General features: G+C 41.2%; 2 protein-coding genes across 2 annotated transcripts in view; both read left to right on the top strand.

The window, feature by feature from the left end:
• The window catches only part of rnpepl1 (arginyl aminopeptidase like 1), a 47,703-nt gene extending 26,966 nt beyond the window's left edge, over window positions 1–20,737 (top strand). Inside the window, exons 12-13 of the transcript XR_010804529.1 lie at window positions 14,616–14,685; window positions 20,716–20,737. The gene's annotated coding sequence lies outside the window, so the exon portion shown is untranslated. The remainder of the gene's footprint in view (window positions 1–14,615; window positions 14,686–20,715) is intronic.
• Window positions 1–22,361, top strand: part of LOC136709771 (segment polarity protein dishevelled homolog DVL-3) — a 58,406-nt gene that overhangs the window by 9,653 nt on the left and 26,392 nt on the right. The window contains exons 2-3 of the mRNA XM_066685263.1: window positions 14,616–14,685; window positions 20,716–20,843. Coding sequence (XP_066541360.1) covers window positions 14,616–14,685; window positions 20,716–20,843 — 198 coding nt within the window. The remainder of the gene's footprint in view (window positions 1–14,615; window positions 14,686–20,715; window positions 20,844–22,361) is intronic.

Here is a 22,361-nt window from a genome sequence, read left to right as displayed (position 1 = left end):
GAGACAGTTCAAATAAATTACAAAGAAAGCTCAGATGAGATTCCCACGAGCTTTAACTATTTCACGCACATGACACAGATTACAAGGCAATCGAGTCTTTTCTGTGGCATCCTCTAAATCATGAAACAGTTTTTTAATCTTTTTCTTATGTGATTGTCTCATACAGTAGAAAGTTATAAATCCAGCTTGAAGATGATTATTTTTCCAATGGTATTTGAGTTTAGGATGCACAGAATTGTGAGATGTGTTGATATGCCCTGCCCTGTGATTTGAGGATAGAATTATTGTCATGGTGACAGATTAATTTCTGTTAACATAAAAGAAAAAAATCCCTTACACTTCACACCAAATGAGTAGATGAGATAAGGCATTTTTGGTGACAGAATGTGCTTCTATTCAGTTTTTCACCTGAGCTTTTGGCCATAGTACGTTTATTTAGATTATTTTTGCTTATTTAGATTATTTTTATGATATACCAATAGGGTTGTGCCGTATCGTATCATATCAATATCGTCATAATTTTTAAAACAATTTTTAAATGTCAATATTGTGATATTCTAGCATGTTTACATTTGTACATTACTACATTTGTAGTAAAATAAAACTTTTTAATAAAAAAAAAAACATTTAATATTTGAAATATATATTACATATAATTAATAGAATTTTTTTTCTTGCAATAGTGTGTTCTTGAAATTAATAAAAAGTATTTTTCATTGTTTCCTCATATCGCCAAGGATATCGTTATCATGAAAATGCCTTAAAATATCGTGATATTATTTTAGGGTCATATCGCCCACCCCTTTATACCAAGTTCATAGTTTAACAAATCAGTGTTCTTCAATATTAATAGTGTATTTGCATTTTTTACACCACTGTTTAGCATACAAGCTGTGACTGGGAATGAATAGACAATTACATTTGCATTTATTTATATCTGCAATTAATTCTTAGCTAAAATGATAGTGACAGTCGTTACTGTAAAACGTTATAAGAATTTTTGCAAATAAATATTGTGAAATGGATATTCTGGAGGGCCCCTGCACTAAACATTTGGTGTTTTCTCTGCTCCTGACACTTCAGATCAAAGTGTTAGAGCAGGGAAAACAAAAAATGTGCAGCAGAGTTTAGGACGTTAGCCTCTGCCATTTAAAAAATACAGCATGTTTCTCGAACATCTATCGTTTATAAATCATTATTTGTTCATCTTTCCATTCATAGTGTTTCTTTCCTTTTGAATAGTTGGGTTATAATTCAAGTTGTATAACTTATTTTAACTGTACACATGAAGGGGAGAGGGATTGATGTAGTTAGGTCTGAATAGTTTATTGTGTGGAAAATATTACCCTGAGGCAAAGTTCTGGTCATGGCGTTTATATTTGTTTTATTTTGGTTAGTAATGGATTGTAAATATAAATTAGGAACTTCACCATACAGACCATTCAACCGCCTATCATTGTATATTCAAGCCATTTCAACACATTATTTTATTACCAGGCATTTAATTCAGCTAAGATGTGCCTTCATAAACAGTTATTTTACAGTGGCTTCAAATGTGGCTCAAACAATCAGATTTTAGAACTGGAACTATCCACTTGTAAGACTGGTTAATTAGCAATCAATTACCAATTAATGATCTGTAATGGATCAAAAGGCTGTGCCAAATTTGCTGTCAGTACTGTTTTATGTTTTTACGGTTTGGCCCACCTTGCTTTGGCCTTTGGCCCTAGACCAAATGTGTTGCATTTTCTTCAAAAAAGTCTGGACACCACTGGTTAAGTAAAGTTTAGCAGAACGCAGTGCTAAAGCAAGTTTAATTATAAAAGCTGCCATTAAGAAAGTGGTAATCTGTTGGACAAGTTCAGACCAGCTGGTCGTGTCCTCTGAGTGTGTGTGTGTATGTCTTTAGTCTCTCCCTCAGGACACTCCCGCAGCAGCTGCATAGACAGTGTGGCCATTAACATTATGATTATCATCCACACACACAAACACACTGGACAGATGGAGGTGGCTACCACCAATGAGCTATTTTGATTGAGCACCATATTGAAAACCAGAGAGAGCATTTTACAGCCCCTCATCCGTGACAACAAACATAAAATCTCAGTCTCTTGAAGAACTTCATTACTTCAACTTCATTACAGGTCACATATTTGATGCGGAGCATACCGAAATTTTAGGTGACACTGGGTTATCGCTCTATATCATTTAATTTCTTTAATTTAACTGCAGGAAAAAAGAGCTGTAGCTCTTCACATGTTTGGGAGGAAGGAGCTGGCCACAACGAAACTGGAAATTCTTAAACTTTCTGTTGCTGTTTATGATTAACTTGATGGTACACATTTAATAACATTTAGAAGGCTGGATAATTTTGTTGTTGAGGCTGCATGAAAAGGGTTAAACTGCATGTAGACACTATGATCACTTTTAAAGTCTTGTACTCCAATAGCGTGAACCCACTGAAGCAGCTCATAATCAAACAAGTCAAACAGGGCTTGTCTCTTCCTGCCATGGGACTAGGGACATTTGGCTTGAGACACAAAACCAAAGGTAAAGAAAAAAAAACAAAGAGAGTTTCTTAAAACACCTCTATGATCAACAATGTCAGATTTTATTTATTTATTTATTCATTCATTCATTCATTATCTGTAACCGCTTATCCAATTCAGGGTCGCGGTGGGTCCAGAGTCTACCTGGAATCATTGGGCGCAAGGCAGGAATACACCCTGGAGGGGACGCCAGTCCTTCACAGGGCAACACACACACACCCACACACTCACACTTACGGACACTTTTGAGTCACCAATCCACCTACCAACGTGTGTTTTTGGACAGTGGGAGGAACCCGGAGCACTCGGAGGAAACCCACGCAGACACAGAGAGAACACACCACACTCCTCACAGACAGTCACCCGGAGGAAACCCACGCAGACACAGAGAGAACACACCACACTCCTCACAGACAGTCACCCGGAGCGGGAATTGAACCCACAACCTCCAGGTGCCTGGAGCTGTGTGACTGCGACACTACCTGCTGCACCACCGTGCCGCCCCTATTTGTTTATTTGTTTGTAATCCAGAATCCTTGAGTTTAGTTCAACTGCAGCAGATTGATGCCTGACACCATGTATAAATATTGAGGTCACATTTATTATTGCTGCTACATTTGGACTGCAAAGTTTATCCGTTTGACATATCCCTTCATTTCCCTCATCCCTCTCTTTCATTGGTTATTTTTGTCCTCATCTCTCCATCTTTCCCCATCATGCCTTCAGCTGTACAGCGGAGACTCTGAGATGATAGGGATTCGAAGAGCTGATGTGTCTTCTAAAACACATCTGGCAGCCTGGCAGTGCCTTATTTAATCACAGAGGGATCACGGTCCGTACCGTTTTCAGCTGCTGCATCTTGTACACTGACGTGCAGTTACTGCAGACTGTTAAAGATTTAGAAGATCAAAACACCATCATGCATTTCTTAACTTTTGCAAACAACGGTGTAAAAGAGACGTTACATAATAGTTACGCAAATTTAGACACTTTTAAATATAAGATAAATGTAAGACCTTTTAACATTACACGTGTGTGTGTGTGTGTGTGAGAGAGAGAATGCCGGATGTGATTTGAGTGAGTAGTGTGGCCTGAGCGGTCAGGCTCTTGCTTCAGTGGCAGGCCGTTTCTCTCTTGCTGAATAAATGTTTCTGTAAAGGAGACTGACCTACTTTCCCTGTTTTATTTTCCTGTCTTGTTCTGTCCCTGGTGGGAGTGTGAAAATACAACTGTGTGTGTATTAGGGACTATTTGCATATTGTGTATGTGTGCATTTTGAAGCGTATTAGCATTGTACGTGTGTGTATGGGGTCTCTGTGGATCTTTAATCCATAGACGGCTTATTGTCTTGCAGTTTTTGGTGTGTGTGTGTGGGGGGGTGTCTGCAGTCTCCAGACAGCAGAAAAATGCTGCCTCAGAGTGTTTTAAACTTTAAAAGAAGACTTTGTAAGATCCCTGACTTATCTCTCCTCCTACACACACGGCTATAACCAGCAACGTCACACTGATTCGGTTTGATTAGTTGATGAAATAAGAATCATGACACTAATAATTATATATTCATCAATTGAATTTGATTTGTTGCCCAAAACCTAAATTAAGGACAAATTAAACTGGAAACTGATAAAAGCTGACAAAAGATTAAAACCAAAAATATTTTTAAAAATACATTTATTTTATTTTGATCACTTATAGACATTAACTTTTTTTTAACATTACTCTTTAACATTTCTCTCTTTCACTGTCTCTCTTTCTTTCTCTGTCTCTCTCTCTCTCTCTTTTTTTTTCTCTCTGTCTCTCTCTTTGTCTCTTTCTCTCTTTTTTTCTCTTTGTCTCTTTCTCTCTGTCTCTCTCTCTCTTTGTCTCTCTCTCTCTCTGTCTCTCTCTCTCTCTCTCTCTCTGTCTTTCTTTCTCTCTGTCTCTTTCTCTCTCTCTGTCTCTTTCTCTCTGTCTCTCTCTTGCTGTCTCTCTCTCGCTGTCTCTTTCTCTCTCTCTCTGTCCCTCTCTCTCTCTGTCTCTCTTTTGCTCTCTTTCTCTCTCTGTCTCTCTTTCTCTCTCTGTCTCTCTCTCTCTCTCTCTCTCTCTCTCTCTCTCTCTTTCTCTCTCTCGCTGTCTCACACTCCCCTCCCCCTCTTCATGCTGGAGTTTAGGGACCTATTTGTCCATTTTTTTCTAAAAGAAAATCAAATCATAGTGGGCTATAAACAGACACGGCCTCTTTATTAGTGGTCAGCTCTGCTTGCAAATCAATGGGCTTGTCTCCGCTCACACATCCAAGATATAGTGCTTCAGCTCCACTGGGCCACCGCTGCCAATACAGCCCTGAAACACTCTGTGTATGTGTATAGGGCTGTTTCTAAATATAGGAGGAACCTGAGAGACTTAAGAAACCTCCTACTCACCCATAAGTGCTTTCTTTACAATTCTGATAATTGACCAAGTTTAGAATTACGGTAATGCTAGCATGGTTGTTTTTATTTACCAATAGCTCAGTGGCTTGGCTAGACGCCAGGACTGGTTGACACCACAGGCATTTCCAGTAGTTGCAGATTGCTCCTTTATTTAAATGGAAAGTGTGGACATCTTTGGTACTCCTTTTTTGTCCACTGCAAATTTGTCTTTTTTTATATATAAAAAGTTTCATGGGCTGCTATGTTTTTAATTTTGGAACTATACAGTTTGAAAAATAAAATAGTCTTAAACCACGTAAGCATCTCTGTTTGAGACCTGCTTATCAATTTGGCATGGACTGATGCACTGCATGATTATTTTAAATAGACCTAGCAGTCCTAGCTGATGGACTACTTCTGGGAAATAATACACATTGTCTGAATGGTCACTTTACAAATTGAAGACTTTGATGAATGAAGATGGTTTTAAAAAGCAGCAGCGAGCAGTTATAGGTTGGATAAAGGCTGACTCTTATTGCAATGAAATATTTTGTTTCAGTCTATATAAATAATTATTGAAAGTTTTTAACGAACTTTTAATAAAGTACAGGAGAAAAAATGGAATGTAAACAATTTCTTAAAAAATGTAGTGTTGGTACCCCAAGTTCCGGCCACTTTAATTACAATATTGGAAATCTTAGCTAACTGTAAATAAATAGAAGGACTTTACTCACTCAAATCAACATTTTTCAGGAGTCAGATATGTGTAGATTAATGTCCAAGACTTGCTTGACTTTGAAAGAGAATATGTTTTTAGATAAAAACGCTTTTGTTGAAGTAGGTGCCAATACTGCTGAAATTATTAGCGCCCCCTAACTTCGGCCACCTCCCCTGCTTGTGACAGTCAAACGAGACAGTTGCTACCACATTCAGTGGTTTTGAGAGGTTCACAATGAGATTACGTTTGTCCTGTGTTGGTATCCGTACTCTACATGTAAGGATTAAAATGGCGGTAGATTTTTCACCTCAGAGAAAAGGAAGCTAACCGGTAAGCTAACTTTTACACTGAGGGAAATATCTGTCACGAAATGGAAATGTGTTGTGTTCCACATGAGGTTTTGCACACAAAGAATTACAGCACTGTTAGAGATACTTAAATATTGTTTAGATGTGTGATTTCTTGCAAGACTGATGTTTAAATGCCGTACTAAGGTGTGAACTTGCGTTTTATTGTTTTACCAAATGCGATTGGCGAAGAGAGAGAGCGGAATTGCACCATATACGGCAGTGGCCGGAAATAGGGGAAAGGCCGGAGTTAGGGGAAAGACTGATAACTCCCTTATTTTGAATCTAAACACCTTATTTAACAAAACAATGAGGTAATAATTTGAACACAACCATTAAACAAATATGAAAGGAATTTTTGGTCTTAGAGAAAAAAATCTAAAATGTAACAAAATGTGTGCGATTTAAGTGTTTTCCAAACATAATAGTCAAAGTAAACTTGAGGTAGATCAACCTAGCATCTGTAAAACACATCAGACTGTAAATACACACAAATGTTCAGTGTCAGACTTAAAAAAAAAACATTGCCCTGTTGTTGTTAAATCAAAGATGCCACATTCCATTATCAAGGGATATGATTGGCTGTTTAAAGGCTGGTGCGGGAGCACATTTGGGGTTTGTTTGAGAAGCCAAATTTTCATATGTTTTATGCGCTTTCTTGGCAGTTTGCATTTATTTTATTTCAGTGAATCTGTTGACTGTTCTGTTGAATAGTTGTCTGACTGCTGTTGGTGATGTCTTTTACACTCCAGATACTGTTGTTTTATTGCTCAGGCCTAGCTGATTCCTGAAAAAGTATGCTTATAGAAGTTTATGTGAAAAAGATTTTGTCTCTTTAGTATTTTTGTGAGATACAGCCCAGCTTAATTTCAGCCCAAAAACCCACTGGAGCTCGTAATGCGCAGTGCCATTACAGCATTAAATAAATTACATCCCCAAGTGACAATATAACATAACAATTCCCATTTTTGGGGTGGGCTGTAAAGGTTTTTTATTGCATGCTGTAACCTTTCCTTCACAAAAGTCCTACCAGAAATGTTCCCCTGTAGGGAGCAGCTCGGAACTGTAGAATGGTTTTAATTTTATTTATTTATTTATTTTAAATTACTTCATCAACTGTAATATGAGATTTTTCTAGAAGAGAATATACAACAGCTTCATGATGAGCTTCAGTGTGGTGCTCAGCAAAGCCAAAGGGACTAGCCTCTATGTTCAAATGTATTTCAGACAATTGCTTGTTGGTCTTTTTATACTGAATGCATTGGTATTGCCACAAACCCATTTTCTAAAAATGTTTGGGACGCTGTTAAATAATTCAATAAAAACTTTAAAAAGGTTAAAAAATGTGTAAAATAACATTTATTTAACTGTAAAATAACCATTCAGTTATTTCTAAAAACGCATTTTCATTGTTTTCACAAACAAATTATCTTTATTTTTATATTTTAGTTTATTTATATTCTAATTTATTTATTAGAGCGTAATATCTGCAACACACTCAAAGTTAAATACGACAAACTAATCACAGTGTAGCAGTTTAAAGATAATATGCGATTTCATAAAGATCGAGTATAAAAGGAGCATCCTCTAAAGGCTTTGTCTTTGTAAGTCTTTGTCTTTGTGCCAAACTTTGTGAGAGAATTGGCAGTCATTTCAAAAACAATGTTTCTCAGCACAAGATTGCGGTTAATAATACCATGATAAGGTTCAGGGAGTCAGTGGGAAATCTCAGTGTGTAAAGGCCAAGGGTGGAAGCTGATGCTGAATGTGTTTCACAGTCAAGATCTTAGCTGATGTTGTTGTGAAAACTTTCAGAGGTTTATACTGGTGTTTTGGAGAGGCGTAAGCTGCTGTCAAGACAACATATTTTTCCAGGAGCACCATGTGTTTGTCAACAGAACAATACCAGGGGTCATTCTGCATTTGGCTTTTGCTTGACTAACCTGTCTGCAGTTCAGTTTTGTCTTCTCTTGAAAATATATGGTGCAGCATGAAGAGGACTGAAGACGACTGCTGAGCAAATCAAGAATGGACAAAAATCCATTTAGGCCCAGTACGATTTTTTCTTTTAATGTTGAAAACACTGAAAATCTTTTCTTTGCCCTTTTGTCCATATTAAGGTTCATTCAATCATTATCTGTAACCCTTAGCCAATTCAGGTTCGTGGTGGGTCCAGAGCCTACCTGGAAACATTGGGCGCAAGGCGGGAATACACCCTGGAGGGGGCGCCAGTCCTTCACCGGGCAACACACACTCACACATTCACTCACACCTACGGACACTTTTGAGTCGCCAATCCACCTACCAACGTGTGTTTTTGGACTGTGGGAAGAAACCGGAGCACCCAGAGGAAACCCACGCAGACACAGGGAGAACACACCACACTCCTCACAGACAGTCACCCGGAGGAAACCCACGCAGACACAGGGAGAACACACCACACTCCTCACAGACAGTCACCCGGAGGAAACCCACACAGACACAGGGAGAACACACCACACTCCTCACAGACAGTCACCCGGAGGAAACCCACGCAGACACAGGGAGAACACACCACACTCCTCACAGACAGTCACCCGGAGGAAACCCACGTGGACACAGGGAGAACACACAGTGAAGTCATAGCACACCAACTGCCCTTTCAAAATATATCAACAATGAAAACCTGGCAAATGGTGATTTCCCAAAGAGAGACAATTTACTGTTTATCTGTACTTTCCACAAGTTCAGCAGGTCTTTGGAGACTTCATAATATGAATGTTTTACAGTTCTCTGTGCTCTAACACACCCAGTTCAGCTCAGGAAGAGTCAGAAAATGATCTGAGTTGAGCTGGGTGGGTTAGAAAAAGAAAAATGCAAAAATATTTTGAGGATGGGCTCTTAATAACCAGGTGGGGCAGCTAGTGATGCATTGACACTGGAATTCTACACTGATGCAGTACCTCATTAGTGAGGTCAAGTCATCTGGATGTTAGATGAAACAGCTCCAACACAATCCACTGTTTGGAGGCTTTTTTACCTTTTGAGCTAGGACATGGCATGAGGCAAACCGTCACTGCCCAAGCACACACAGATCTAAAGCTTATCTTTGGGTAAGAAAAGGAAGTCCACAGATTTAAGTCCTGTTTTCCTGTTGGGTACAGGTTTATCAATGTTGTATAGTAGTTGTCTCTTGTGGTTTTATTTAATTTATCTTGCCTTGACCTTCCCCTTGCTTGTTTTATCTCATCTACTCAGGCTGTTTGCTCAGAATTGTTTGTTGAGATTTTATTTTACATTACTTGTGACTATTTTAACTGGTCTATTCATCATGAAATGCAGAATATAAAAGGCTGTAAGCATCATCAATGTAAAAAGCTTATACACCGATCAGCCACAACATATGACCACCTCTTTTTTCTACACTCACTGGCCATTCTGTCTCCGCTGATCATACAGGAGCACTTTGTAGTCCTACAGTTACACTGTAAAGCATCTGTTGCATACATTGTTTTCTTCTTTAACCCTGTTCTTCAATGTTCAGGACCACCGCAGGGCAGGTATGATTTGAGTGGCAGTAGGCCTGTCAGAATAATTACGTTATCGACATATCGTACAAGAACACTTACTTAATAATTTTTGCTGATGATAAATTTTGCTGATGCAGTGTCACCCATTGTGTTTACTTGAGTGTTTATTTCCATAAGATTGAACGCCACCCATATATTAGCTACACGCTTTATTTGGTTCTTTGGTTTTCTCAGGACTCTCTGTTCTGTTACTTACAAACTCGTGCAGTTCTGCTGCATCTGATCCACTTGTATTAGCACAACACACACTAACAGTTTTTATCAGAACATGCACCATCTTGATTTGTGGTAAATAAAATGTGGATAACTGATGTGTTTATATAGGCGGCAAGGTGGCGCAGCAGGTAGTGTCGCTGTCACACAGCTCCAGGGAGGTCGTGGGTTCGATTCCCGCTCCGGGTGACTGTCTGTGAGGAGTGTGGTGTGTTCTCCCTGTGTCTGAGTGGGTTTCCTCCGGGTGACTGTCTGTGAGGAGTGTGGTGTGTTCTCCCTGTGTCTGAGTGGGTTTCCTCCGGGTGCTCCAGTTTCCTCCCACAGTCCAAAAACACACGTTGGTAGGTGGATTAGCAACTCAAAAGTGTCCGTAGGTGTAAGTGTGTGAGTGAATGTGTGTGTTGCCCTGTGAAGGACTGGCGCCCCCTCCAGGGTGTATTCCGCCTTGCGCCCGATGATTCCAGGTAGGCTCTGGACCCACCGTGACCCTGAACTGGATAAGCGCTTACAGATAATGAATGAATGAATGGATGATGTGTTTATAGCAGAGGAGTGATCTCTGGATCTAATTTGGCGATTAGCAAACTGTTACAAATTACACTTGATTTTAGGTAGAGGCCACCGTACAGTGCTACACACTAAATAATGTAGTTAAAGTGCTTGTAAGTGAGCAGAGGAGTGATTGTGAGCTCAGTTTGAGTAGCCAATAGGCTAACTAACCGATTAACATCAGCTAACAACGATAACATAAACACAAACACTAATTTGAATTTGCAGTGTCTGTGACAGACTAGTTTAATATGATATCTGTTTATTTACAGCTAGTGTGGAAAGAATAGTGATTTACTGGCTCTGCTGGTGTTTGGACATGGGTAAATTTAGCCTTTTTGGTCTACGTTGTCTTCTTTTAGTCTTCAAAGAAGAACAGGGTTAATGGGGGCAACCAAAGTAAGCTGAGTAACTGAAGGCTTACAATCTAATTGTAAAACTACAAAGTGCTCCTGTTTGGTCAGTGGAGCTGAGAGAATGAACGGCGAGTGTAAAAACAAATTGAAAATAGCATTTTTGTTTAAAAAAAAAAAGTAACTGTATATATTCAGGAGGAGGGACTTATTAAATATTAAGTTACAGCTGTAAAAATATAATGTAACAAATGTATTTATGGTGTAATAAAGGGGAGATGATGGGATGTGGCTAGATGTAGGAGGAGTGAGACAGACGTAATAGCTCTCTGTGTTTGCTCTATATGTGAAGGAGAAGTGTGGAGAGTGTGCTGGATTATTAAAGTCAATCCGCTGCTTAATAAACTCAGCCCTGAGGTTCAGTCACTTCTGTAGATACTGCCAGACTTCTAACAGTGCTGTGTGCGTGTGTGTGTATGTGTGTGTGTGTATTTAGGTGTGTTCCTATGGAGACAAGCTGAGATGTATTCCTTTTCTTTTTATCTCTCTCATCTTCCTCTCTCTCACTCTCACTCTCTCTCTCTCTCTCTCTCTCTCTATCTTCCTTTCTCTCTCTCTCTTTCTCTCTCTCTTCCTTTCTCTCTCTCTCTTCCTTTCTTCCTTTCTCTCTCTCTCTATCTTCCTTTCTCCCTCGCTCTCTCTCTCTCACTCTCCATCTTTCTTTCTCTCTCTCTCTCTCTCTCTCTCTCTTTCACTCTCTTTCTTTCTCTCTCTCTCTCTCTCTCTCTCTCTCTCTCTGTCTTCCTTTCTCCCTCTCTCTCTCTCTATCTTCCTTTCTCTCTCTCTCTCTCTCTCTTTCTGTCTCGCTCTCTCGCTCTCTCTTTTTTCTCTCCATCTTCCTTTCTCTCTCTCTCTCTCTCTCTCTCTCTCTCTCTCTCTCTCTCCCCCTGTTATTTCATAGTAGGGGAGTGGAAGATAAAGTCATCCTTTTCCTATCTCTGCTCACACACACAGGGCTCACAGTTCTTTCATTCATAAAAGGAAAATTTAGCCAGAATCTAATTTAAATATTTTTCCCCAATTTCACCCAATGTGGTCATTCGCCAACAACATATTCGGTGTCTGAATGTTGCTTCTTTAGTTGTGCCACTAGAGTCTTATGAATCTGACACAGTAGAAAATATACCCAACCAGTTAGACACTAAAGCACAGAGTTAACTGCTCCAATAACAAAAAGATTGAAACATTAACACATTAACATGAGACACATTTCTAGCCTCTGTTTATATGTGCTGTATAGAATAAAGACACCCCTGTATCATAGCAAATAGAACATTTACAAAAATGATTTAAACAGGATCAGTGCTTTTCATTTTACACATATATTCTAGGTGATGTGTTGTGCACAAGCTAAGCAGTCAGTGCTATGGCCTGGCATTGTAGCATTCAAACTGTAGTGTCTCAAAAACAAACATACAGATACAGACACATGTAGATACTGTCATAATTCTAAGAAACCAATCTCATCAATGGCAGAGTGCGTTAAGTGAAGAGTAACATATAACAAACTTTTAAAGCATTAGGGGTCAGAAACAGATTTTATCTGCCAAATATGTTTGACCATATTCATTCATTCATTCATTCATTGTCTGTAAGCACCTATCCAGTTCAGGGTCGCAGTGGGTCCAGAGCCTACCTGGAATCATTGGGCACAAGGCGGGAATACACCCTGGAGGGGGCGCCAGTCCTTCACAGGGCAACACACACACTCACACCCTCACACCTACGGACACTTTGGAGTCGCCAATCCACCTACCAACGTGTGTTTTTGGACTGTGGGAGGAAACCGGAGCACCCGGAGGAAACCCACACAGACACAGGGAGAACACACCACACTCCTCACAGACAGTCACCCGGAGGAAACCCACGCAGACACAGGGAGAACACACCACACTCCTCACAGACAGTCACCCGGAGGAAACCCACGCAGACACAGGGAGAACACACCACACTCCTCACAGACAGTCACCCGGAGGAAACCCACGAAGACACAGGGAGAACACACCACACTCCTCACAGACAATCACCCGGAGGAAACCCACGCAGACACAGGGAGAACACACCACACTCCTCACAGACAGTCACCCGGAGGAAACCCACGCAGACACAGGGAGAACACACCACACTCCTCACAGACAGTCACCCGGAGGAAACCCACGAAGACACAGGGAGAACACACCACACTCCTCACAGACAATCACCCGGAGGAAACCCACGCAGACACAGGGAGAACACACCACACTCCTCATAGACAGTCACCCGGAGGAAATCCACGCCGACACAGGGAGAACACAGCAACTCCTCACAGACAGTCACCGGGAGGAAACCCATGCAGACACAGGGAGAACACACCACACTCCTCACAGACAGTCACCCGGAGGAAACCCATGCCGACACAGGGAGAACACACCACACTCCTCACAGACAGTCACCCGGAGGAAACCCACACAGACACAGGGAGAACACACCACACTCCTCACAGACAGTCACCCAGAGGAAACCCACACAGACACAGGGAGAACACACCACACTCCTCACAGACAGTCACCCGGAGGAAACCCACGCAGACACAGGGAGAACACACCACACTCCTCACAGACAGTCACCCGGAGGAAACCCACGCAGACACAGGGAGAACACACCACACTCCTCACAGACAGTCACCCGGAGGAAACCCACGAAGACACAGGGAGAACACACCACACTCCTTACAGACAATCACCCGGAGGAAACCCACGCAGACACAGGGAGAACACACCACACTCCTCATAGACAGTCACCCGGAGGAAACCCACGCCGACACAGGGAGAACACAGCAACTCCTCACAGACAGTCACCGGGAGGAAACCCATGCAGACACAGGGAGAACACACCACACTCCTCACAGACAGTCACCCGGAGGAAACCCATGCCGACACAGGGAGAACACACCACACTCCTCACAGACAGTCACCCGGAGGAAACCCACACAGACACAGGGAGAACACACCACACTCCTCACAGACAGTCACCCAGAGGAAACCCACACAGACACAGGGAGAACACACCACACTCCTCACAGACACTCATCCAGAGGAAACCCACGCAGACACAGGGAGAACACACCACACTGTGTGACTGCGACACTACCTGCTGCGCCACAGTGCCGCCCCTGTTTGAACATATATTCTTGCTATATAGATAAAGAGAAAATAACTCAAAAACACCTGATATGGAAAGGGAAAAGTAGAAGGGCATTTACTAGAGAGACAGAGAGAGCACAGAGAAACAGAGAGGGAAAAAAAGAGGAAGAGACATGTGTGTGTCTGTGCGTGACAGTGTATATAAGTGAAAGTGTAGAGAAAAAAGTGAGAGGAAAACAGTAATGTGACATTGCCAGTGTCTCTGTCCTATCTGTCTGCCACCAAGTGTGTGTGTGTGTGTGTGTGTGTGTGTGTGTAAAGGGAGGAGGGGAATGATTAAAGATAGCAGAGTTTTGATTTATAATGCATGAGCACTGCCGTGATCGTTAAACACATTTGTATTATTTAATATATTGCGTTTCTCACGTCCTTCACCATCTCTTTGACAGTGGTCTCCATGGTGACGGGGTCAGTCAGGGTCAGCACATTTTCAGGAAGCAGCTGGGGGAGGGTCTAAGGGGCATGGACCACAAGGTTTTGGAAATGAAAAGAGAGAGAAGAGTTATAAACCTGTTTTCAAAACTCTCAGTATCCTCTCATTTTCAAAATGGAATTTCTCTGTTATTGATTCTGCTTTTTGGCCCTACTTTGATGCCATACATATATATGCCAGGATAACTGTATTTTCAGGTGATATTGCATCACTAAAAATCTCTTTCTCTCACCCCCCCCCCTCTCTCTGCAGGGTTGTTAAAGAAGAGATATCAGACGACAATGCAAAACTGCCATGTTTCAACGGCCGTGTAGTGTCATGGGTGAGTGTCCTCACACACTTCTACATCCATCCATTTTATTATGTTTTACCTCATAGTCTTCATAGTAGCATTATGCTTGTTTCACACATGCAACCTCCCTATGGTGTGAACAGTGTGGGATATGATGTATATTACAGCTGCACACCCACATACACAGATAAGTAATAACATTCATTAGAACAACCTCCTTGTTTGACAGGTTTTTCCCTCAGCTCCACTGTCCACAGGAGCACTTTTGTAGTTACAGACAGTAGTCAGACTGTAATGCAACTGTAGCTCTGCATACATAGTATGCCCACAGGACCACCAGAGAGCAAGAATGATTTGGGTGATGGATCATTCTCAGTGCTGCAGGGTAGAGGTTGGAGATGGGTTCTTTTAGCTGAGAGAATCGTCGGTGAGTGTAGAAACGAGGAGGTTGTTCTGCTTAAAGGCTAAGCACCACTTAATGGACCTCCATGAATATGTGACATTATTTTAGTTACTGACAGATATAAGTATGAATTAAAATGAAAATAGCAGCTTAATTTGCTTTAAAACTGACAATTCTATTAAATTGACGGAAAAACCCGAGCTCGCTACGGAAATTCTCGAACGCAACCGTGACGTCACTGGTGAACAACAGCTGAACAACGCCGCGGTAAAACACCGTTATGACTGACTGTTATGACAGTATCTAGCTAAATAACCAACATTATTCATGACAATAGCCTAGCAATAAGCTAAACTCAAATTTAGAGGTACTGTTATTCTTGTAAATGTGATCGAAGTCGAACTCGAATTCATCCGACACTATAAACCTCCGTAATGCAGCTACGTAGCCGAGTATAATCTGAGACACCGAGTTTAGCGAGTCAAGCTAACGTTAACTAACACCAACTAAAACAGGCGAAGTGAGTGTCCTTACCCTGTTTACCTCCATGTTACAGAGGCTCTTGAACACCTTTCGTTGGTGTCCTTACATGCCCATATCGTTGGAAAAGCGCCAGTGAAATGAGCTACAGATAACGGAGTGAGCGGATGGTCCTTTCCAAAGTGCCCGTTTAAAGTGGACAAATTTAGTCCATTTTCTGGATATTGTGGGATCTTTGGGCCATTTGTTCACAGATGTCCCACTGTACATTGAATGATTGCAGCCAAAAACAACACACCTTTTCGTCATTTTGCATTAAATTAAGTGCAACTTCTAGAGTTGTTGTCCACCATCTACGTCACAGGCAAGACGCCTATTAGAGTTTCCAAACACTGTTGGGGGGGAGGGACCAATGGTCTTTTAAACCTTATTCCTTCAATTAGTAAGAAATAACATGTTTTCTGACTCTCAATAAACACAAGTTAGGAACTCAAATTCCACTGTGTTTATTTGTTTGACACTTTCATAGAGCTGGTGCTTAGCCTTTAATCAGTGTCTACTATATGGTCAAAATATTTATAATACCTTCTAATGCGCAATGGCATTTCTGCTGTTTTGAGGTGCATTTATGGCTAACACTGGCTTTGAATAGTGGCCACATTTAGCCTGTTTAATTCTGATAGTAAAGCATTGACCAGTGTAATGGGATGCTCTGAAGCAGCTATACATGAGCCCAAGATTACCATAACCAATTCTAATCATGGCCTATAATCATGGAGGTATAAAATTACTTGTTCAGTTGTTCTAAGTATCTCCATCATTCTCAAAGAGGTCTTCCGTAGATGTCCTGCTGTAACTAGAGGGAGATAACTACAGCAGTGGGGTTCACGTCCTGTCCCGCAGTTTTTAAGTTTTTCCTCTGCCCTCAACAAACCTAATCCAATTGACACAATGTTGCTCTAAGCAGATGAACTGTATTGTGGCTTGTGAAGTTCAAACCGTGCAAGGTATGGCTCCAGGAGTTAAAAATGGTTATAAAAGGTCAAACCAGCTAAAATAAATGTGGAAACGCTCATTACTTGCCTGGAAACACTTATAAAATAACAGCTACCTAATATGGTTAAAGGAACTATTCGTTAAATAAGAACACATGGTAGTGATGTCATTTACCTTTTATCTATTAGTCTAATGGACAACACGATTGCTATATTATATCCAAAATCTAATTACAATATTTAAATACACCCCTCAAAAATGATTCTGGACACTGCTGGCACTATAATATCTCAAGTAGGTTTTGTTGCTTAAGAGCTGTGCACATAAATAAAGAAAATTCAAATGTCTCTGATTCTTTAAAAGCTAATGTGCTTCACAGTTAGCTCATTTTATTTGAAATACTTCACTCCGTATAAAAGTGCAATGCTCAAATTGCTGAAGCCGTCACCCAGCAACCTTTAAGATGGAGATATTAAAAGGAAATCTGTTCCTTGTTGGTATAGGCCCTGTAACAATCAGATTTACTCATAATTACTTCAGACAGCCCAAAAAAGGGGGCTTTAATAATATATCCGCCATTCCCACAACACTGATAATGATATAAACATAGACGCCTTGTGTCTGTAACAATACTGTTCCTCCATAGACTATAAACACATAGACTTTCATCAGAATAACCCAGATGTGAGGAGAGAGGTGATGTTAGAGTGTAATGGAGTGAGATGTGTGTGTGTGTTTTCTTCATGCTGAGATTAAATTTACAGTGACTGTTTATCAATTGTACAACAGCTGCTACACTTATCTGCCTTGCTGTTAGCACACAGAACATGTGAAGATGGACACACCCAGCAGCTGTGTGTGTGTGTATGTGTATGTGTGTGTGTGTGTGTGTAAAATTAAGTTTTGCATGATTTGTTTTATTTTCTGTTACTTTTATGAAACCCAGGAGCAGGTGTTTTGGGGGCTCTTTCTGGGATGTGTTAGGTTATGTTTAAGCGTGTTATCATTACAGTACTGTGTATTAAAAAATGTGAAGAATGCTCCTCGAGAGCAGTAGTGGGATTAGATATTGATGCTGGATGATAGGTTTTAAATTACTATAGCTATTAAAAATCCATCTTACAATTTGAGGAAGCTTCATGACCGCAGACAATACAGGTTTATTGCTTCACACAGCACAGTTTGGAACGACTGTGTGCACTGAACAGAAAGACTGTCCGGGTGACTGTCTGTGAGGAGTGTGGTGTGTTCTCCCTGTGTCTGCATGGGTTTCCTCCGGGTGACTGTCTGTGAGGAGTGTGGTGTGTTCTCCCTGTGTCTGCATGGGTTTCCTCCGGGTGACTGTCTGTGAGGAGTGTGGTGTGTTCTCCCTGTGTCTGCATGGGTTTCCTCCGGGTGACTGTCTGTGAGGAGTGTGGTGTGTTCTCCCTGTGTCTGCATGGGTTTCCTCCGGGTGACTGTCTGTGAGGAGTGTGGTGTGTTCTCCCTGTGTCTGCATGGGTTTCCTCCGGGTGACTGTCTGTGTGGAGTGTGGTGTGTTCTCCCTGTGTCTGTGTGGGTTTCCTCCGGGTGGCTGTCTGTGAGGAGTTGCTGTGTTCTCCCTGTGTCTGCATGGGTTTCCTCCGGGTGACTGTCTGTGAGGAGTGTGGTGTGTTCTCCCTGTGTCTGCATGGGTTTCCTCCGGGTGACTGTCTGTGAGGAGTGTGGTGTGTTCTTCCTGTGTCTGCGTGGGTTTTCTCCGGGTGACTGTCTGTGAGGAGTGTGGTGTGTTCTCCCTGTGTCTGCGTGGGTTTCTTCCGGGTGCTCTTGTTTTCCTCCCACGGTCCAAAAACACACGTTGGTAGGTGGACTCAAAAGTGCCCGTAGGTGTGAATGTGTGTGTGTGTGTGTGTTGCCCTGTGAAGGACTGGCGCCCCCTCCAGGGTGTATTCCCGCCCATTGATTCCAGGTAGGCTCTGGACCCACCGCGACCCTGAACTGGATAAGGGTTACAGATAATGAATGAATGAAAAAGGTCATATGTATATGTTTCTTATTGAGTCCACCTCGTGTCGCCATAAGAGAACTAACCCTTAGAAGAATAAATTCCTGTGTATTTAGTTTAATTTGAAACTATTTGATAGCATATAGCAACATTACTATTCTGATATTAATGCACAGCCCTATTGTTCATACCACACAGGGTCTACATTTGTGCCTGTCTTTGCGTGATAGGGTATGTTTATATGTGTGTGTGTGTGTGTGTGTGATGCCACTCTTGGATAATACATTACTCATATTTCTAACTGTGCAGTGTGCTGTAATGGATAGAGAAGAGAGGAAGCTTTGAAGATGAGCCCAGCCCTTTCACTTCACTCACTCACTCTCACTCGCTCTGTTCACAGGCAGTGATTCATACATGCTTATATAGCTGCAGTGACCTTGCTGTCCAATTTATTTTCTTCAACTAAGAACAGGGGCGTGTGTGTGTGTGAGTGTGTGTGTGTGTATTTTAAAACTACTAGCATTGTATAATGTATAATATTGCATTATATAATTCATTATTTTAGAGTGTGTCATTTTGTAATCGTCCAAAAACATAATCAACATGTAGTGTTTGAAGCACACAGATGAGTCAGGTGTGAACAACGTACTCTAAAGGAAGCACATAAAGCTCTGAGTATTGTGAGTATTGCCGTAATGCCCAGACACACTTTTAAACGTGTAGTATTATAAATAATGCTAATGATTTTGCAGTGTACGGAACAATGATTAAGAAACACTTCCATCTTTATACCTTCAGCCGTTTTTTTTAGCACTGATGCAGCTATAAATTCCATTACCTTGTGATTTTGATTTCTACACAGGGAGCATACACCCACTGCACTCTCATTCTCTCCGATCCTAACACACATGCCTTTCTCTTCTTCTCTTTTGGCCAAGAGACACAGGAAGAATGCATTCATTCTGACACACACACACACACACACACACACAAAAAAAAACAGGGCCTAGGTTGCCAGATTCCCCCTCTACTTAATCTGCCATTCCATGGAGAAACAGAAGGTGCACTCTTTATCGCCACTTTCCTCCCTGCTGCCTTCAGATGTGCTTTTCCAGCATGTGAACAGTGGAGTCTGGAGCCTGGGGTTCAGAAAAAATGCATGTCCTCCCCTTCACATTCATCCTAGCCACTTTCCCATGCTGCCCTGGGTCTGTGGAAGCCTTAAGTAAAGGCGGGTCTTGGCAGTAGCTTTGATTCCCTGCAATCTCTACTGTTGTAACTAAAGGCTAGTGGGACAACAAGCGCCGTCTAGTGGACATTGCTCTTACATGAGCTTTGATTAGGTTAGGATTGTATGAACTGTAGGATGGAAAATGATCAGAAGTTTTATTCATTAAACCACAATTAATATCAAAATAAAAGTATACAAGAGAAAATATATGATCTAAACATCATCACAGATAAACGGCTCATAAACAACACACTTAGCATTAATTTTAAAAGTCAGTTTTTGTTTTTGAAAAAGGTGCTCATTGATTTCAGCTGAGTTTTGTTGAGAACAGTGTTCTCTTCTGTGATTGGATTAGCTAACTGAAGTCACAGGGCGAGTAAAAAACACTCCAGAAATATCTGTCTGTAACGAGGAGATTGAATCAGAGGTGGGCATGGTGCATTGTGGGCTGGCGTGTGGAGGCTGCGTGAGTGGATGTGTATGTGTCTGTGTGTGTTTGTATAAATGAACCTCTGTCTCTCTGTGCTAAACATTCAATGCTCTCTTTCTCGCTAGCCGGTTACGAAGGCACATTAATCATCCTTTCCGCTTGATTTATTTAATTCTGATTCATTTATTTCTGACCCAAGGACACTCTCAGTGCCTCCTGTTCTGTGTTTGTGTGTTCTCTTGCTTTCCTCTCGTTATCATCTCATTGTTTAAACTAAGCCAGAGAGAATGTAGATTACTAGATTATTATGAAATTTATAGGAAATTTAGCAACCCACTGTTTGTACATTTTCCATAGAAAAGCATCATGAAATGTGAAAGATTACGTAGAGCTTCCTAACAATGAAATGTGGTGAGAGCAGTGTTCTCTGGAGAGATGTAGTTCCATCCAATACCTTTGAGTTGGTGTGGCATTTGTTACTCAGAACTAATCGACCAACGTCGGTCCATGAACTCATTATTTCTCTTTCTCTCCAGCTGGTGTCAGCGGATGGCTCCCATGGTTCTGATGGAGGCTCAGGCTGTGGTGCTGAAAGTCAGGCAGAGCTTCCTCCTCCATTAGAGCGAACTGGAGGCATTGGGGACTCAAGACCACCATCGTTCCAGTGAGTTGTTGCAGGGAAATCAAAGGTGTTTAAGGCCAAACTCAGCATTAATGGCTGTAGTGGATGTTGGTCATACACCCCGATACATATATATATAATTTTATAATTTGTTTTATAGCCTTGACCTTATTCAAACTCCTCCAACCTCTGATATTTGACTTAATGATATTAATTAAGATTTATAATTGGTTTAAGCAATTAAAACATTAATAATTAGTTTGAGAATGAATAATAATCATGCTAAATGAGTTCTTCAGGATTTTCAGAAATTCTAATGAATAAATTGCAAACACTGTGACTTCAAATAATGAGAGTTTTATTAATAAAAAGAAGATATTTAGTTAACATAGCACAACCTTGTAATCTCACGGTGTCCGGCAGGGGGAACTGATTTTGACCTTAAGGTGAGCTAGACACTTCTAACTTGTGACTAAATTGTTGCTAACTAAGGTTAATAAATGGTAAATTATAAAGAGGGTTTGTTTGGACATCAGCTACTGAAAAGGTGTTAAATACGCTAGCTTACTCGTTCGCCGTTTCACCGAGCCGTCGCGTCCTGTTGTTTAATCTCCGTGTCCCGGGGTGTTCTCGTCGTTCCCACGTGGTGAGAAGCAGGCCCGCTTATGGAGGATCTCTTTACAGTCGATTTGAAGACCCTCGATTCCGAGCTGAGCTGCGTTGATCGAGATTTCCCTTCTTCGGTTTTTCACAGGCGTGGCTGGTTTTCCACCGTAGTGGGGAGGCTTTTTCAGAGTATTAGCTAGTCTCGTTGTCCAGCTTTCCAGGATTGATGTCTTCAGGAATCAGCTTATAACGTTAATATATCTGTTATCGATTACTCAAACGGTTGATACCTTACTTTGGCCACAAATAAGTTTCACCCGCCTTGATCATTCGTGAGATCACACTTCGATAGGTAATAAACATAAACAAGATTAAAGGAAAAGAAAGATATTCAAATTACTCGACGTATTAGTAAAACTTCATACTCTTAGCTAATTTCGAGACGTCTCTCGTAAGCTTTTCTGAAGTCTGAGAGGTTTTTCTTTGTTTGTTGTCGGCGTCCTCTATTTTCCAGTTCCTTTCGTGGTCCGTTACTTCTGCAGAGTCCTCGCGACTCTTCAAACTTCGAACTCATTGTCTGTCTTGCTGTTTGGCCTTTTCAAGGCTGGCGCGGTCACGCCCTAATGGGAGGCGTCCTCTTTCTGATTGGACGCGAGTCCAGACTCACGTGACTCTCGTGAGGGAGAGAGAGAGAGAGAGAGAGTAGGAGGAGGGGGTTTTGACTCTGTGATTCATACATAAGGAATATGAGTTTCTCGTATCAAAATTCTTATACCTGTTATCAACCTATAACAATGAGTACATTGGACTATTAATATCAGACATTTACATAAGGTCCCATCTTGAGTACATTGTTCACGTCCAATTCGTGATGATACGCTGAAAAATAAAACATTAATCCATTTTCTCTCATTCAGAGACAAAACTGATCTTTGTAATAGAAACAATCGGCAT

This window comes from Hoplias malabaricus, chromosome 11, assembly GCF_029633855.1.
Source record: "Hoplias malabaricus isolate fHopMal1 chromosome 11, fHopMal1.hap1, whole genome shotgun sequence".
NCBI lineage: Eukaryota > Metazoa > Chordata > Actinopteri > Characiformes > Erythrinidae > Hoplias > Hoplias malabaricus.
Note: the sequence above shows the minus strand (reverse complement) of the source record. Positions and strands in the feature narration are given on the sequence as shown.